Below are 19,400 nucleotides of genomic sequence, written 5' to 3'. Positions count from 1 at the left end.
ACATAACAATGCAGTTCATAACACTGTACAATAGATTAGCATCACATATATTGATATTTAAGACATTGATATTTAATAGTGCTCTACTGATTCGCAGATGGCAGTGGAGATCTCTTTTGCCCACATGACGTGACAGAATACAACTGTTTACAAGTTTACAGTCGCTCACAACAGTGTGCCATCAAAGTTCAAGAGTGTGCAGTTTTTCACTCCCCTCGCAAAATAACACTTGCAGCTAATGTCATAGCTTGTATGAGTAGTCTTTAATACCTCAAGTAATACAATTTTTGCATTGATCCTCACTGTGAATGAATAAATAAATAAACAAACATAAGTACTACATAAAAACAATAAGTATAAAAACAAGTATAAAAACCAAAAGAAAACAACTCATCACAATCCATCAGTGCTTCCCACACTCTGAGATAATATGAATAATATTATACAAATTATTTAATACAATGTTATAATACCAATACATAAAATGAAAGTCATTAAAAATAATCCTTTTAATCGTCCTGTGAGCTGCTAGCTAGTGATGAATCATTTTGTATGTCACTCGGCGGTAGGCTATATCATATATCATAAGAAAATGTCTAGATATCACATGTTTAACAGGCTTTACAGCAGCATAGGTGATAAATGGAATCAAATTTCAATATACTGTATAATTATTTAGCATCTGCACTATATAGTGAGTACATAAAAATGTACACTTATCAAAATAGCATATCTGTTTGTCGGTTAAAACCGATATACGGCTCAACTATTTACTTCTAAGTGAGGGTTCTTTCATCTTCAGGCTAAACTCTCAGCTCAGCAAAATTCGCATTATTTACTTTGACCAGTGAGCTGATCCTCCTAAAATTGTTGTCACAGTGTCTTATGGGAAATGCATATGAAGTTTGCATGATCTGTATTAAAATGTGCTAAATGTCATGAGATCTCAGTATCATTCCCCGTTGGAAAGTTCACACCGGTTCCTCTATTCTTGCAGAAGGAGCGCAGCCAGTAAAAAAAGTCTATCATCGGGTATGGAATGAAAACGTACAGACATGGCCGACAATCACTGGTATGGTGTGTAATGTCCAACCCTTTGCAGACAATCACATGCCCATAAGCATGTCCTCAGTGAAAGTCCAGTTAGCAGAAGACCTATAGGATGATGGTGAAGGCTACCACTAGAAGGGTGTGTCCATCTGGCTGCATTTTGCAGCGGGTGACACCACACCATAGCTCCGCTCCTGCCACCTCAGCCACTGCATGTGGACCTCTTTTTGGACCTGTCAAACACACACAAACAAATACAGAAAATGCAGAATGAGGCTGTTTTCCAACTAGAAAGATTATTCTGTTGCAATTTACATGCCACATGTATTTATTTAAATTGTAAATTGTAATTGGTTTATGATTTTCTTTTAACCAAATCAATATGTGTATGCAACACTGCAATATACTTAGAATATACTTAGCAATTGTTCCACATTTCGGGGAATACATTTGATACTTCCTGTAAGTCGCTTTGGATAAAAGCGTCTGCTAAATGACTGTAATGTAATGTAGTGTAATGATACCCATCTCATATTTTACTGTTAAATATGGTTAGCTTAGTTTATGAATATAAAAATGTCAAATTAAAATGCACCAATTTTAATGACCAGTTACGTTTGAATATCACCACTGCAATCACGATACATCATTAGGTAGAGAAAATTGGGTTTTTGCCACTGTTAGCTTATGTTCCCATGGATGCAGTGACACAAAATGCTTTTTGAAACGAAAAGGTGATGTGGGAGACAACCCTATGCCTGTAAAAGCTCCAAAGTGTGTGGTGATGCAAATTGAATACATTGAATTTGTATTCATAAAGGCAACAGTGAAGGGTGATGGGAAGCAAAATATTTATTTTGGTCATTACAACTAACAAAGGCACAGCACATTTACAGCCCAGTGTATTTTTTTCTACTTTTTTGGTCATGTTATGTTGTTTTTGTTACTTATTTATTTGGAAAGGTGGTCCTCAGAATTTATTTTACCAAACGGAAGTGTGCGTTAAGTGACGAAAGGTTGAGAACCCCTGGTTTAGCACACAGACTTGGGGAAACAGGTGACCTGGCTCAGTCCAACGGTAACCAAATCCGCATACCAGCACCGCTAAACATCCTTTATAAAGTATTCAAGTGTCAGAATGACATATCGCTCTAAAAGGGGGTTATGTCCAGGAAAGTTTCTCAGCCAGGAGCAGTGCTTCTTGAGAGTCAACACTGGTTACCTGGCAAAAATATAGTCCAATACTTAACCCCCCCTGCACAATTGTTGATTTTACACCTTGTTGTTTGTATGGATAAAAAAATAAAATAGATATAATGTATACTACCGTCTTTTAGAGTTGCAGATAGGTAAAGATTGTTACCCTTGGACAGAGCCAGGTTATCTTAAAAACACTTCAATAGAACTTTAACATTAAATTCAATATTTAATTCCCCTTCCATCACAGAGGTCCTTTTATTGGATATTAAGTAGTCTAATGTATATATTTGACATTTTGTTATTGGGGTACCGTGACATTTATGAAGCATTAGATATAAATTTCCTGTGGCATCAGGATATTAATTATGGATAATCCACTGTTGTATTATTTTAGCTCTTAATCTACAAGAGGACATAGATGTAAATTCAATTAGCCATTCCATTAGTCTATATGAGGATTGAGTGACTTCCAAGTACTACCCATGAGGCCCTAAAGCACAAATCAGATAAACATGGGTTTAGATTTAATTGTGTACTGAATATTAAACACTGTTGGAAAGTCCTCATATTAATCTTGGTGGTTACATTAGGGCAATTACGCAATAGAAGGTAAGAGAGGTGCTAATTATTTTGCTTTTACGCTTTGACATCTATGAACCACTCAACCCTCCCTGGTATGTGGTCTTGGTACACAGGCTTATTATGCAACACAGCAGGAAATTATCTGAGTGCTTTGTTGAATTTGTTATAGTAAACGCTTGAGAGTGCTGCGGCTCGTACTGACCTCTTGATTGAGGAAGCAGTAGAGAATCGCTACAAGAAGCCCCTGTAAGAGAGATGGTTTTGATTATTAACATGTAGGACAAGTCCGCACCATTAGGTGGCTCATGTGAAAAAAGCTTTAATATTAGATGACAAATGAGAGCTGACAAGCTATAGAAATAAAAAAACATAGGTCAGGAAAATCTATTATGTTTCTCTCACACAGCCAGAAAACAAGAGAGGAATGATGAATCGTTTGGATTTATATCTCAATGATAGATGGCTGTATTATTTAAAGGAGGAGGCTGTAAACTCTGCTACCTTACTTCTTATCTTTATACTACAACATTCATAATAAAATTGGACATACTTGTTACACCTCTTTTATAAATAAAAAGCCTGGGTTACAGCGATATGGGCTCTTTTGTTTACAGTATATTCCAAACTTATATGACACTTCTGGGCCTAATTGATTAATTTGAATTCAGGAAGGGTGGCAGGGGCTAAATCCAATCTGGAGAGTTGGCAAACAAACCAGCCTGAGTCACGTGTGCCATGAAGTGGAGGAAGCCATTTTTCTTTTTCGTGGTTGCATGTCCTCAGCAGATGCAAACACTCTCAGCAACATAGCCCTGATAAGCTCTTTTCCACTAATTCACTTATTCTTTAATACTGCTTCTCAAGCATATAACTATTGCTCTTCTAAAGCATTTTATCAAATAGGAATTTGGTATTAAAAATAATATTTTTAGCCATGTTGGTCCAGATCTTAATATCTCAACAACAATTAGGCACACTCATTCATGTCCCCTTCGGGATGAATTGTTATCACTTTGGTGATCCAAGGACTCACAAAATGTTCTTGTAGCCCATTTGCTAAACAAGAAAACAGGGCAAAAACAAAAACAAATGTCCATTCTGGAAGTGGTTTTTTTTTAGCATTTCCATCAGGAGAGGACAGGGGACTGTAAACAACAGCAACAAAACAATTCTCTTGGCAATATTGTCAAAATCTTAACATAAAAAAATGTACACCAAGGAAACATTGTCAATCAACTTTGACTATGGCTGAACACCAAGCATCATTGATGTGAACACAGAGTCCACCGCCTCTCTTCCCACTAAATCAAAAAATGATTAGTCTCTCGCCATTAACTACAATACATATTTTTTTATGCTCCCATGGTGGTCAACCAGAAGGGGCGGGACATCGCTCTCTATGCACAAAGAAGAAAAAGGACCAGAGAGGTTCAAAGGCTAGTCATAACAGAGGACATTTCAACATCTTAGGTATTATATACAGTATTTCTCCATAGTAACACAACAGTTATTTCACACCAGCGCTAATTGAACCAAATTAGTTAATGTAAATACATATCAAAGAAAAAACATGTAAACAAATTTAGCAGGGTAAGCTTCTACAATTGTATTAGAGCATGTATAATGCATCAGAATGTAGTGTGTGTGTACCTGGAAGGATCCAATGCACAGCTCCATGCAGAGGCGCAGGTTTACATTGAAGTAGTCAGGCAGAAAGTTGAAGACCATGTAATGAGTCCCAAACAAAGGGATGAGGAGGAGAGTGGATTTAGTCAGGCGTCTGTTGCACAGAAGGAAAGAGACAAGGTGCAGGAGGTGAAGCTACCCAAGGGAATCATTTAGTGCACTTCTAATCTAAATACTCCTCCGAATAGCATCATGCCTGCAGCCATGCTAATCATCAGATGGCAATCAAGAGGATGGTTGTGTGTGTGCGTCAGTCTGTATGTAGATTTTGTTTATGAGGGGAAAGGTAGTAGCAGGTGCATGATTCAAAGTGAGGATATCGAAAAAAATGAGTGCAGAGGTAATGTTTTCTTTTTGATGTGCGGTGGAACAAATCCAGCTACCTGGTGCAATTAAGTCAAGCATTACTCAACTTCGGTGCCTTTGGTATTTCTTTTATAAGATCCGGATATTGCATCATGTTCCTAAACACTTTCAGACAATTTATGAGCCTATTTCAATTAGAAATTCTAATACTGGGAAGTGGGAAGCTAGACGTGGCCAGACTGACTAGTTTGAGGCTCAGCAGTGACCGAATGAATTTTACATCGCCAACTGTGGAGCATCAAAAGTTTTCATACAACTCGCATCTTTCCCTAAATCAAAGTGTCTACTTATCAGAGTATCAAACACAGTGAAAACATATTTGAAGATGTGTCCATCAGACTGCAAAAGCTTAACGGTTCAAGATAAATAAAGTCACCTGGACGCAACGCAAAAAAGATGAAAGCAAAATCTGATAAAAGCAATAAACGCTGTAATGACTAAAGTAGGAGAAACTGTTTCACTGCTGAGTTCAGCCACTCATACTGCGTCCACATGTGTCTGCAGCCGAAGCATTACCTGTACTGAGAGGAGTTATTGAAGTGGATCAGCCGAGGATTGAGCTTCTGTATCAGGATTCTGATGATGTTCATGAAGAGAATGAAATTCACCTGTTGATTGAAAAATCAAGAATGAAAAAAAAAAAGTTAAGCTTTAATGAGATTAAATGTCAAATGTCATGCACAACAAGGCAATTACTGAATGTCATGGCAACAATATGAGCAGCCCAGTGTGTGATTGACTACGACAGGTGTGAGGGCAGTTTTTGACTTTCTATTCAAATAAGCACAAAATACATTTTTTTCCAAACAATTTCTCTGAAACCATCTCTAAAAAGAAAGTAAACAAGACATCTGCCTCACAATCTGTTCGGTACATAGCTAACAGTTTTGTTTGTTTCGGCACAATGGGAGTATTTACCGCAATAGACACAACAATTGGTCCCTTGATGATCCACCAATAGGGTGAGTCCTCGTAGATGTCCCAACATCTATATAGGAAGACAATTTTGACATGTGCTCTTTCGTCGCACGGCAGAAGTCCTTTGTAGGTTTGATGTACAATGACTTCAAATTGCCGTACAATAAGAACAAAGTGAGTGCAAATAATAAAAATAAAAAATAGTTAAAGTTGTAAATGGTTAAGTATCTCACCTCCCCTCTTAAGATTGTGTTTCTTCATCAAAAAGCTATACTGTATGTCATTACATTTTAGGAAACTTCTATACACTGTGGCTCTGTTGGTCATTACGTCTGTTGTAGTGTGCTTTAAATATATATATAAGAAATAACTGTGCTTGTGGAGAAAGAAGTGGTACTAGAAGTTTATACAAACTCTGTGTCCTCAAAGTACACCCTGGACCCAATCCACAGGGCGATGAAGAGCACAGGTACACCTGTGGAAAGGCAGAATAGCAAAACTAATGTCAGTGAAATGCAAAGAATACACACTGTGTTGGTTGAATCTTAATTAGATGGTTATCAATGTGTGAACCTGTTGATTGAAAACGTTTCTTATATCTGTATTGATCTGTAAATGGAATATTTTAGAGGCTTTATGCACTGCACATCTACAGTACATTATATTACATTACAGTCATTTAGCAGACGCTTTTATCCAAAGCGACTTACAATCAGTAGTATATTACATATCATTCACCCATTCACACACTGATGACAGGCTACCATGCAAGGTGCCACCATCAGAATCTAACTAACATTCATGCAACATCCAGTCCACACCGATGGCAAGCCTTCGGGAGCAACTTGGGGTGAAGTGTCTTGCCCAAGGACACATCGACTGCCGAAGCCGGGTATCGAACCACCGACCCTCTGATTGGAGAACTACCTTGCTCTCCACTACGCCACAGTAACAATGTCATGCCTTGCCACGGCTGGGACAAATTCCTGTATATTCATTGTACTTGTGGCAAGTTAAGAGGCAGAAACATCCAACCCACAAACATAATCAAATACATTAGTAGTTACTGCCACAGGGACGTAAACTTTAATTCACTTTGTTTGGTAATTACCGCTGATGAAACCGAGCCAGGAGAGTTTCTGGCTGTTTTACATTATTAGGTTGAGGAGATTGGCCGATGGCACTCTGTCTGCTTCTTGTTGTCCCTAAAGGCAGCAGTGAATCTATTTTGAATCACAGAATATAAATGCAATAAATATAAAACTCTTGAGCTCAATAGGTTTGAAATTAGTTATCTGATTTTGGAGACTGAAGTATACTTCTCTTTGTCCCTCACATTGTCATCTTTGAATTTCTGCACTCTAAGATGAATAACAATCTGGAGCGTGAAATAATAGGAATACTAATAAAAACACATCTATTTTCTAAGATCAAACAAGTACAAACTCATTATGCACATAATGTATTAGATGCAGAATAAACAGCAGTGGTTTGGCCCACACGAACCAATGTGGACTTGCATGCACTTTCAAAACCTTTCAGGCAATTTGCATTGATAACTGTTTGTTAATTTCCTTTCTCTTCTCTAATTTATGAGTGCAACTAAACTTGAGCCAACATAGATTAGATACAAAATCTGTAAAATATCAATCATCCAGTCTTTTCGTGTCTCTCTTTTTTTTTAATCCTTGCATCTATCACCCACCAATGTTTAATATCCTACTTTATTTATCAGCCTTTTTGTAAGAGTATAATAGTATCATGCAGCGTACTGTAGTTTAGGACATCTTATATTGGAACTATAAAGGAAGATGCTCTGCATAACAAATGTCGAGGAAATCGCATGTCAAGATCTCTTACCCCATCCCAGCAGGCTGAAGCCCCAGAGGCATCGTAGGCTGTGATAAAAGGACGAAAGCAGCAGGGAATTGAGGTAAAGCGCCTCCACCAGCAGCCAGAAAAAATTGGACATTACACAGTAGTGACAGAAGACCACAGAGGCCTTACAGGCAAACTGGAAAGAAAAAAACAAGAAGGAAAAGAAGGACATAGGGTGAATTGTAAGGGTGGATTAGTAAGAGAGAGGTGCACAGTTGTTATGCGATAAGAGCCATGAGGAATTCTGCCCAGGGAAATTCCTTCACACAACCAAGAGTGTTTTGTTCTTACTGTGGAAAGGGTGCAGTGGTTGATGTCATCACTTGAGAACAGAGTTGCATCCTTTATGAACACAGCCCCAGCTTTCAGGATGAATGTGATGAAAAGCTGGATGTGGATAAAGTTCCTGGCACAACGCAGCCTCCTGTTGAAAGGTCAGGCAGGTTATAAATGTACTGTAGTGTTGGTTAATGCACATAATGGCCTATCATAGCAAAATTATTACAAGTCAGCCTGATGGTCTAAATACTCTGCATTACAACACACTGTGTAACTACATTGTTACACCCTAAATGATACCTATATTGCCTTGGTGTACAAGGTCTTTGATAGGCAGCTGTCACAGTATGATGTCAGTTTAGGGCCACAGAGTGAGACAGAAAAATGAAAAACCCTACTTGTTAGCAACAAAATAAAACAATAAAAAAGTATAGTATGAGGATGAAAAAATAAAATAAAAATGTGAAAAGAGATGGAAGTTACGAAAGGAATTTCATAGAGATTTCGGGAGAAACAGATGTATAAGAACTGCACACAAGCTGCACAGAGATAAAAAAAGAAACCATTATTGATAGGTTTTATGTTCTACACGCTCCTACATCTTTTAATCCAGTGAACCATAGAGATGAGTGATGCGGGCAGGTGACGAGATCATTGACGTTGTTACAACCAGTTACCAGTGGACTTATAGCAGCTGTTGAGCCAGTCAATGAGGATCCAAATCCATGACAGAACTAATTGGAACTGAGGAGGACTACACAGATAAAGGAGAAGCACTTCAGGGATCATGAGAGGGAAAATAATGGTCATTTCCTTGCATCATACACATGACAGCTGCTTTTATTTCAGTAATGTTTTTTTTTTTACTTTAGGTTTCAAACTTGGTGGCTCCATTAACGCCATTAGTCCTTTTCCTTAAAAGAAAAGTACAACATTTTTGGAAATATGCTTATTTGCTTTCTTGCCAAGAGTTAAAGAAGAAGACTAAAAAGCTATGTCCATGTGTACGCTATATGAATAATTTATGTCTGCAAACACAACTTAGCGTTTTCACATTTCCGTTTGGGTACATATTAAACAAACAAAAATATTGTTTATTAGTAAAAATTTAGAGGTGTTTTTGTTTTTTGGGCAGAGCCAGGCTAGATGTTCCAGCTAAGCTGATCACCTGCTTACCACATGATGAAAAATGAAATGAAAGTCTTTCTGTCTTCCATCTGATCAACCAAGATTTATTTTAATGCCATCTATTTTTACCTGAAGAGCAACAGGATCAACACAGCCACAGCCAGCACCGCTAGAGAGATGCTGTAGCCGACGGTGTATATCAGCTTCACTGTGGCAAAGTATGACTGCTCCGTCTGAAAGCAAAATGAGAAGGAAGATTTTGTAAAAAAAAATGGACATTGTACTCCAGTGTCGAGGCTTTTTGAAATGCTGTGAGGCCTTCAATGAATTTAATGTCTCAAAATGACACCAAATTGCAGACAAGCTCAGGACTCAGCTGCACTGAAGAGATGACGGTGGAATTAGAGCAAGAAAGCTTTCTCCATATCTTGAAGCTGAGTCAAATAGCAGAATGACTGGACTAAGCAGACGACTGAATCGACTCACAAAAGTACATAAGAGCTTCTTAATTACATCAAAACTTGTAATTTGTGACTTTCAACCCTGCTATATGAAGAAAGTATTTTTTAACTCAAGACAAAAGATCAGTAGAAGTAGTTTTGTATAGCGCCAAAAGTGATTTTCTGAAAATGATCCTCCAAAAATACTGTTCAGCACGATTAAGCATCATTCTCTCTTTGTGAAAAAAGATAATTTCAGCTATTACCTGATATGGGTGACATTCAATTCACTTTCTACCTTGCAAAAGTATTTTCATATGAGGCACATTTATGCTTGAATACATTTTCTTCATACTATTTCTTTATAATACGACTCCAAAAAGAAACAAAAAGGTATACGGGCAGTAGTTTATTTTCATTACAGTCTGAGGCTGGACGCTCTCACCTCGGGTATGTCATCGTCAACACTGCAGGCGATGTGATATGCTGGGAAAGGTCTGGACCAACCTCCGCTGGTGCAGTTACGGCTCACTGAACCTGAGGTGAAAGATATCAAAAGTTCATATTTTTTCTTTATCGCCAGAATATATTCACAAACTTGTCAAGAGAGAGAAATAGAATGTTTGGTGATTTAAGCCATTCAGGGTTTTGTAATTACACCCAAATGTAAATGATATGGAAATTCTGTCCCTTACACAGCCAACTTTGTGATCGTACCTCATTGAATTCTCAGATATTCGTGACCGCTCGCTTGTTGTTAACATGAGAATCTTTCTCTACCATCGATCCGTTACGACATGAATGCAGCATTTAGCTCAAAGCACCACTGTGCCTAAATACAGTCTTACAGGGCCAATAGTGTGGCTGTAGCCTATTAGTTAAACATTTATATGTGTCTTACAATCTATTCTGCTACCTATTAAGAAAAACTACTTTGATTTAGGATTCCTATGACAATCTGATCCCTGAGAGCCGCCATTAGGCTAAGAAACCGTATCAGTATATAAATGCATGAACAAATAAATAAACAGACATACTTTATGAGAAAAAAAAATAAGATAAAAAAACGCCCTTTGCTTTCATTACAGAACAAATTTATCTTTTTGCCTCGCAGGTGAAAACGCTGCTCTCATCATTATCTGAGCCCAAACACCCTACCCACCCCCTCTTTCACCATGTGATCCTTTAGTCACCTGTGTTGTTTTTGAAGAGGGAAAAGACGGCAGGACAACCTCTTTGGACTGTTTCCCCAACGGCTGCATGAGGCCAGCAGGCGACTGCCTCCCAGAATGGCCCACAACCTTTTTTTGTAGAAGAAAAAAGAAGGTTAAAATAGGGTTGGCGTGTGTGTGTGTGTGTGTCGGGTTCGTTAATCAGAAAAGAGATTACATTAACGAACATTTATATGCAATGTCATACACCGCCCCCAGTAAATGCACTCTGTTTAAATATATAGCCATGGAGATACAGTGGAGGTAAATGGGGTGTATCATGCACAATACCCCGACTTACCTCAAAGCCATAACATCATAACGCCTCTGTGTAAATTGTGTTAAGACAACAATGAGGAAGTACTGTAGATCTCCAACCCAAGCCTTTATCTTGAGATAGATTACATGCACATAATCTTGTGTAACTATCCTTAATGGTCTTCTCTACCGATGCATCCCAGTGACAGATAACCCAGTGCATTTTCATTCTGCAGTTGGGGACAACCAAACAACTGATGATGCTCTGTGAAGCATTTATTCGTGCTTAGACTCCTGTCGAATATTGTACTGCAATATATTTTAAATCCCAAATTCAGCCACGCCCGGATTAAGATGATCTACTGCTGCAGAGTGATTTTGAAAATGGAAAACACACCTTCTGTGCTTCTGTTGCCCTGCTCTGCGATGTACTGAAGGCAGTGACGCTTCTCCTTCTCCAGCTGAAATATGAACTCGCATTCAGGGTGCAGGCTCGACAACGCCTAGAGGTTGGAAAGAGGGAAGAAAGGAAGGAAGGGATGCTCGATTAGATACAAACAGACATTCAAGCGGAGGACACAGTCGCCACTCACTCTGTAATTCCATGAAAAAGGCATTCCATGTCATGTGTATGTCAATCTCTAAAGGGTAGTGAGTAATTTTGCCTTCAGCAGGAAATGCTTTCCGACTGAATCAGTAACCTTTCAATCTATTTCCGTCTGTGGCATTAAGCAAAATGGTCTTTCACAATAGCATACGAAGAGGGGAAGCTCAGAAAATTCATCAAATTAGTTTGTCCCTAAGGACACAGACACAGTCTTGGCCTCCAACAACTGTGCGCTCCATCCATTTAGTGCCGCTCAGAGGTCCTTCTGTTATTTCCCCTGCTCATCCCTTCGTTTCCTGATGCCAAATAAAAACAAAATAACTGCATTTGCATTTGACTGACATTGAAGACACTAAGAACACATTGTTTTTATAGAGACTGATGTAAGGTGGGTGTTGGTAGTGTAACGCAGGGAACAAGGTGGATGGAGGAAGTATGCACCGAAAGTTGACAAGACAGTCAAAACAACTTCCCAATCAACACTTCGCCTCCTTAGCGAGCTGTACCCAGCATGCTGTACGGCGGTGCAACAGTAAATAATGTAGGGAGCCACGGAAAGTAAGCTGTACCCAGCAGGCCATTTCGCCGGTGAACGGTTAATAGAGATCCCCTCTCAATACACTACAAGGTTTACACACTACTAATAAACAGAACCCTAGATCTCAAGAGCTCACACTCTGCACTGCACTTCCTTGGGTCCTTAGCAATACACCAATCAAGTGTGAACTAGATCGAATGAACGATTGTCAAGAAAATCGAAGGGCCGACAGTCCTTCCACTTGAGTTCGATATGAATGTAATGTATTTTTGAACACTGCTGCTGTTACTTCAGATGTTGTTGATGACAATGAGAGCTGTAGAGAGAGAACGAGGGCCATGCTTTAAGAGAGGGACTCATTACTTACTAAGGTTACGAAGCACAGTATGGATATAAATATAGAACGCTTGTGTTTGTCAGAATTGATAATTAGCATTGGTGATGACAGGTTTCCAGATGATAGGAATGCCAAAGAAAAGAAAGGCCAGAAGTGAATCTACATAACAAATCTAAGATGGAAAATTGATGGTAACCTTCTATAAAACAGATCATTTCCCTGTGCTCACTGAGAACTGGTTGTCATAGTGTCAGTTGAGTATCTTGTAGAAATGGGCTTTGCTTATCTGGGTTAAATTAAAGCATCATTTAATTTTATCTCATGCTGCTGGTGAACGTGGGTGGTCTTCAATGTAAAGGTCAGAGCAGCAGGCAGGTGCCTCTTTAGTTAGCTTTGACAGCATACATCCTAACAATGGGTTTTTCCTGATAAAAGTCTTCCGTGGTATTGCTACTGAATCTCTTTGCTTACTTTTAATTCACCTCCACATTTTGGCATCATAAAATATCTGCTTTCATTCTGTACTGTGATTTTGGATGTTTAATATTTAGGCAAGATAAATACATGAGATTTGCTTGCACTTTAGAAAATATTAATTTATGTTAAATGCTCTTTGCAGACTTGAGTTATTGAAAAACATAACAATTTGACTTCAGTTACGCAGCCATGCTGGTGCAGAATTTAATATCCATTCCATTTTCCGTAACCTGCTTATCCAGTTAAGGGTCGCAGGGGTGCTGGAGCCTATCTCAGCTGTCAATGGGTGAAGGAGATAGACAAGAGACATAGAGACAAACAACCATTCACACTCACATCCACACCTACGGGCAATTTAGAGTCTTCAATGCACCTAAGCTGCATGTCTTTGGACTGTGGGAGGAAGCCGGAGAACCCGGAGAGAACCCACGCTGACACAGGGAGAACATGCAAACTCCACACAGAAGGTTGTCCGGCCCGGGAATTGAACCCGGGCCCCTCTTGCTGTGAGGCGACAGTGCTAATCACTACACCACCGTGCAGCCCTAGAATTTAATATGAAAAAGAAAAATATCTCAAAACCAATACATTTCAGGGTGACGTGGTTTAAGGTTAGGTTTGGGATTAGGGGCTGTGTGTGTGTGTGTGTGTGTGTGTGTGTGTGTGTGTGTGTGTGTGTGTGTGTGTGTGTGTGTGTGTGTGTGTGTGTGTGTGTGTGTGTGTGTGTGTGTGTGTGTGTGTGTTAAAAGAAAGCAAATGCAGACAAAAGCGAGACATAAGTAGAAAAAGGATGTGCTTAAAGGCAGATAAGTAAACACCATGCCCTACCATTTCCAAAATTACTTGGATTTACAAAATGCTTAGCATTTAGTTTTTCCCATGCTGAGTAATTTTGAGGCGGCTACTTCAGTATAAAGATGAATAAAACATAGAGGACCACACAACAGGCCGCAAAAAAAGCTGTAATGAAGTCACCTTTCTTATTGATAGGCATATTCCACAGCTGTTTGTGTTGGATTCAGCATCCCATTTTGAAACACTTGAGGGAAGTCATAATGAAAGAAGCTTCAGACACTAAATTCCTCTGGGACCACAGACACTCTGGAGAGTTTCCCCCACTAAACAGCCATCTGAGTGTCATTCAATAGGATGTGCCCATGGTGTGTTATACACATTTCCATTAAAAAGATCTATGAGTTTCTCTGAGGGGGAAACAGCAACATCTGCAAACCCACCTGGAGCCATTTCATGAAATTACATGACTGAATACGCCTTGCATAGATATAGCTTTTATTATCATAATGTTGTGCACATCATTTTAACTGAGTGAGGGTTTGTTGTTACTGAAAAAACTAAAATGCTTGGGAAGTTGAGAACAAAATGCCAAACGTGTAATGGCAGTTTACACATTTTGAATAATTAAGAAGAAGAACTAGATTTGCGAGTTTCAAAACGGGATACAGATTTTGATAAAACATGCGAATTTCTTTGACACTTTGATTAATATCTCCATAAAGTCTCGGTAAAGCAATCTAATCTTCTAATTAAATCAAGCTATTGTTGAACCGATGCGTCTTAAAACAGACAGTCTGTCTTTGAGATTCACATCAGAGGCAAAGTCAAGGCGTTTGAAGGATTTAAACCAAAAATGCTGCATATTCAATCAAGACCGATGCTGTGAAAATAGATAACCATAGGTGAAATTTTCTTTAAAGCTGCTGTAAGGAACTTTCATTGTGTATTGACTTTGACTTTGGCCATCCCTCTGGACAAAAGTGATAGTGATAGTTTCTGAGCACCAGAGTATCTTTAGAATAGTCATGTCAACTCATACTACAGCAGGGTCGAACAGTTTTCCCAGCAGTCTTGGTTCTGCGCTGGTCGCTGCCCGAGTTTCTGGTGACCCTGGATGATTGTTTCTGATTTGGCGCAGAATACGACCCGCTGCCAATGATAACATGCATTAAGAAAATCTATATAGAAATAGGCAATCTTCTCACTGACGGTGTTTACTTATATAAGTCATATAGAGGCATAAGTATTATCACAGTAACTTTAAATAAGAAGTAACAAACATACAACCTCTCAGCACCATCTCTCCCTCCATCAATGAGGACCACAGGTGTCGAATGCTTAATGCAATGCTAATAATTTAATGAGAGGTGTCATTGCGCAATTTAAGAAGCAATTGCTGCTCCGCCTCTTCAAAAGAAGCCAAGCGACTCGTGAAAAAAATGGTTTACCTTGCCTCCTGCAGAGAAGCCAGAGTTTGCAGCAAGTGTGCTTTAAGGTGGGACACTTATACAGATGTAAAGGTACAGTACCAGTCAAAAGTTTGGACACACCTTCTCATTCAATGGTTTTTCTTTCTTTATTTTTTTATTTTTTTTCTACATTGTAGATTAATATTGAAGACATCCAAACTATGAAGGAACACATATATAATTATGTGGTAAACAAACAAATGCTCAACAAACCAGAATATGTTTTATATTTTAGATTCTTCAAAGTAGTTGAATGAGAAGGTGTGTCCAAACTTTTGACTGGTGCTGTATATTGTTCTCTGCTAAACTGTGGCTGTCTAATTAAAATTAATTGTTTGAGCAAGCATGAGATGAACTGCACCAGAGTGAGTTACATTCAAAGCAGAAACACTTATGCATGCATTGTCACAATGAAGCGCACTACACCAAAGCATCAGCTAAAAGGTACACCGTGTGTCGGACGGGGCTCATGCAATGTACTACACATGGCTTCCCTATTTATATGTAAGAGGATACTGTGAAGACATGTTAAGGGGAGGCTGTGGCATTGTCAGAGGGTTGGTGGTTCGATACCCGGCTTCGGCAGTCGATGTGTCCTTGGGCAAGATACTTAACCCCAAGTTGCTCCCGAAGGCTTGCCATCGGTGTGGACTGGATGTTGCATGAATGTTAGTTAGAGTCTGATGGTGGCACCTTGCATGGTAGCCTGTCATCAGTGTGTGAATGGGTGAATGATATGTAATATACTACTGACTGTAAGTCGCTTCGGATAAAAGCGTCTGCTAAATGACTGTAATGTAATGTTATTCTAAGAATGGTGTGCATTTGAGAGCAAAGCTTTGAGTAGCAGGGGATGAAGAACAAAGCAAGAGACCGGGTGACTGATGACATGCTGATGCATTTAAAGTGCATGATATGATAAGGGAAGACACTAGCATGCGTTTAAGAAACAGAAACAGACATAAGGTGAGAGGTGTGGGTCTGCATAAGGTAGCCTAAGTCTGGGTACTATGAGCCATGAAACTAAATGCAACCCCAAAGGCCGCTTCACACTGGCAGGTTTGTGTGCAGTCTGCTGTAAAAATGTTCTCTGAGGGGTGAAGCCCATTATCCACTACCCAAAAAGTGTCCATCAAACTGGGCTCACTTTGCAGATGTTGCCTTATTTTTAACAGCAAATGAGGTGCACTTTAAAGCTGCAGCCATGGTACTGTGGCACGGGATAAAAATATGAAAACAATCAGATATCAGAAAGAGATCACAGACACAAGAATCACTTTTGGAAAATATGATTATTAGGTTACTTGCTAGATGAAAACATTGATTTTATATTCATTCCTGTATGCTAAATATAAAGCTTGAATTAGCAACTGGTTAGCTTGACCTAGATAAAGACTGGAAGCAGGGAAAAATCTAGCATGGCTCTGTACAAAGCTAACAAAATCTAGAGTAGAAGTGTAAAAAGGACAAACGAGGGGGTTTCATGAGAAACTATTTCTTGGCCAAATCATAACTTGTCAATTAGCAGCAGTTTCCTTCAGTCTTTATGCTAGGCTAAGCTAACCGCATGCTGAAAGTAAAATTAGTCAAATATTTAGTTGTACAAACAAGTGTTAGTGTAGACTGGTGTTGATCTAACTCTTCAAAATGTGAAAAAAATGTTACCTGACAACTGTATGAAAATGTGCTAAAAATTTAGGTTTAGTTCATAAGAACATGTGTATTTACAAGACAACTTTCATCTTTCCTATTTTTTTCTCTCTCTGCTGCTTCTTTAGGTGCAAAAATTCAGTCATACCTGAACATTAAAAAGAGACAATGTACTATTTGCCTTGCTTGCAGTGACTGTATTTTCTTTTGAAGTGTGTGATTGTGTGTGTGTTTATAGACACAGTTCATTATAATTCTCTGCAGTCCTGAGCATTGACAGTGAATAGACTGAAGTGGAACACAGTGATGGGTCTGCCCTGTTCCCATTCTCTCCATGTCACGCTGATCATCATACCAGCTGTTTGCCTGCTTCTCATATTTATATTCTATTATGGAAATTAGCGAGGTGGCAGTGTAATAATAACCTTATGAAGCTGTTGGTAAAAAAATAAAAAAAGAAAAAAAAAGGCTGTCGGTGTGTGGATGTGCAAAGCCTATGTGTGTGTGGTTTTGTTGCCTGTCTTGGTTCTTCACGGTTGATTTGCCAAGACGAATTGTAAACACACTGCAGATAGTAAACAAAGTGGTAATATCAGCAAACGAAAGTCATACAGCAGTTTTCACTTTGTGATTTAAATAAAGGGAATTCAGGTAACATATTCCAATTTGTGTGTATGTGTGTGTGTTTGTGTGGTAGTCTAATGGAAAATTAAATAAACCTAACATTCCCATTATTAATATCCCATCCCACGAGCATACATTTTCTGATAGGCCTGTTAGACAATTTACATTTGAATGCAAAAATACAATTAACTAATCTAAACATACTCATATATTTGCATCTAATCTGTACTAGCAGACTATCTTTTATTTGTATCAAATTCCACACATACACACCTATCTCCAAAATGTAAATTACTGAGTACAAAGTAATGATAAAATAATACCAGGTCACTTATCAGTAGCAGTGCATTAGGTCTGCAAATAATGATTATTTTATTTATAACTGATTATTCTGTTGACTATTTTGATTACATTTCATACATTGCATGATGCTTGCCCTACTCCTCTACGATTTTAGATCCTGTTCAGCTGTTGAGCTCGCTCTGTTTCTAATTTTCCATGTGGTGTATTTTATTGTTGTTTAAATGGCTAATTTAACAGATGGCTAACGGAGAAAAGTTGGAAATTACCATTTTGGCTTACACTGACACATTTACAGTGCTCAGTCAATGTGCCTTGTCCCTGCAAAATATCTAATTAAAAAAATCCATTGTCATAAAATGTCTATAAAAATACTGAAAATGTCCATCACAGTTACCCAGAACCAAAGGTGACTAAATTCTAAGCTCTTGTTTTGTCAGAAAAACTGAAAATTAAAAGATATTCAGTTTATTATATTAGGAGACCAACAAAACCAGTAAATCATCATATTTTGTAAAAGCAAGCTAAACCCAGTTAATCTAGGGCATTTTGCCAAATATATTAATATACATTTAGGATATAAAAACAGATTTTAATTTAATATGATAAAAGATCAAGATTAATTTAACACACAGAACAATTATATGGTGTTTGGGGCTGCACTAAACATTTTACACACACTCACTTTATAGTTATTCACACTCATTCAGAAGCCTATAGATCTAATTCTAATCCGTGTGCTGATACACTCCTGCAGACCTGTAAAGAACCAAACAACATCAGGTGCCTGCAGACTGATGCAGGGCGCGCACACAATCATCCAGACGCACGCACACACGCAGGCTTGTTTTCATTAAATTAATTTGATTATTTTAGTTTTTTCTCAAATATATAGTTAAAGGTTTTTTCATTCATCTTCTTTCATAAATATTTATGGTTTTTGAAACAACTGTTAATCTCCTGCAAAAGAGAGCTTGAAGTTTTGGCAAAAATGATATTTTATCTTTTTTTTTTTCATCCACAAAAGTCAAATTATAGTAAATCACTCACAGTTGAAGCCAAAGACATAGTGAGTAAAATCCCTCTGATGTGGAGAAAGGACATGTCGTCGGTTCCAACGTTCAGTCCAATGTGGGACTGCTACAAACACTCCTGCTGGAAGGATGCTGAGACTTTCTCTCTTTCCAGGTGTGAAATACAACATCTGTCAAGCACACAGCAATCAAAACGCAGCATGTCTTGTGTATATTTTCAGAATAAAAACCACACTCACAAACTATTGGTCAGAAATAGCTCTGAAAAAAATATTTTCCATTGATTTCCATAGCATTGCATAGAACTGCCTCCAATTATTCGATGAAGGATTAAAGTCGAATTAAATAGAGGTTTCTAGATTGTGAAGAGACATGTTCGTCTTTTATTTTGAAGGCAAAAGCTCCTACTTTGGCCGGAGAGCTTTACAGCTGCTGCTGAGCGGGTGTTTGTCACAGAAGAGATACTCAAAATTCATCCCTCTGCTTTCCTGAGCCTGAGAGTGTCGCCAAACACACACAACAGTTGGTCTTGTGTTATGTTTTAGAAAAACATCAGGCTGGACTCCCACTTTA

The 19,400-nt window shown here is 38.5% G+C and overlaps 1 protein-coding gene across 1 annotated transcript; it reads right to left on the bottom strand.

The window, feature by feature from the left end:
* Positions 1–1,181: 1,181 nt before the first annotated feature.
* Positions 1,182–18,912, bottom strand: ghrhrl (growth hormone releasing hormone receptor, like). The gene is made up of 13 exons (XM_054603449.1): positions 18,844–18,912; positions 11,394–11,499; positions 10,721–10,828; positions 9,973–10,064; positions 9,217–9,320; positions 7,972–8,104; positions 7,663–7,816; positions 6,217–6,277; positions 5,803–5,872; positions 5,401–5,492; positions 4,483–4,612; positions 3,035–3,076; positions 1,182–1,283 (listed from the first exon to the last, which is right to left on the bottom strand). The coding sequence occupies exons 1-13, from the start codon at positions 18,895–18,897 to the stop codon at positions 1,182–1,184; spliced, it is 1,248 nt and encodes a 415-aa protein (XP_054459424.1). The 5' UTR covers positions 18,898–18,912.
* Between the last annotated feature and the right edge of the window lie 488 nt (positions 18,913–19,400).

This window comes from Anoplopoma fimbria, chromosome 8, assembly GCF_027596085.1.
Source record: "Anoplopoma fimbria isolate UVic2021 breed Golden Eagle Sablefish chromosome 8, Afim_UVic_2022, whole genome shotgun sequence".
Lineage (NCBI taxonomy): Eukaryota > Metazoa > Chordata > Actinopteri > Perciformes > Anoplopomatidae > Anoplopoma > Anoplopoma fimbria.
The sequence above is the reverse complement of the archived record's forward strand: the minus strand, read 5'-3'. Positions and strand labels throughout refer to the sequence as shown.

Coding starts and splice junctions, on each gene's coding strand:
- ghrhrl (XM_054603449.1), bottom strand. CDS start 18,897: ATGTCCTTTCTCCACATCAGAGGGATTTTACTCACTATGTCTTTGGCT. Junction 7,817..7,971: donor ACCACTGCACCCTTTCCACA/GTAAGAACAAAA, acceptor TTTTCTTTCCAG/TTTGCCTGTAAGGCCTCTGT. Junction 4,613..5,400: donor AATAACTCCTCTCAGTACAG/GTAATGCTTCGG, acceptor TCTGTGCAACAG/ACGCCTGACTAAATCCACTC.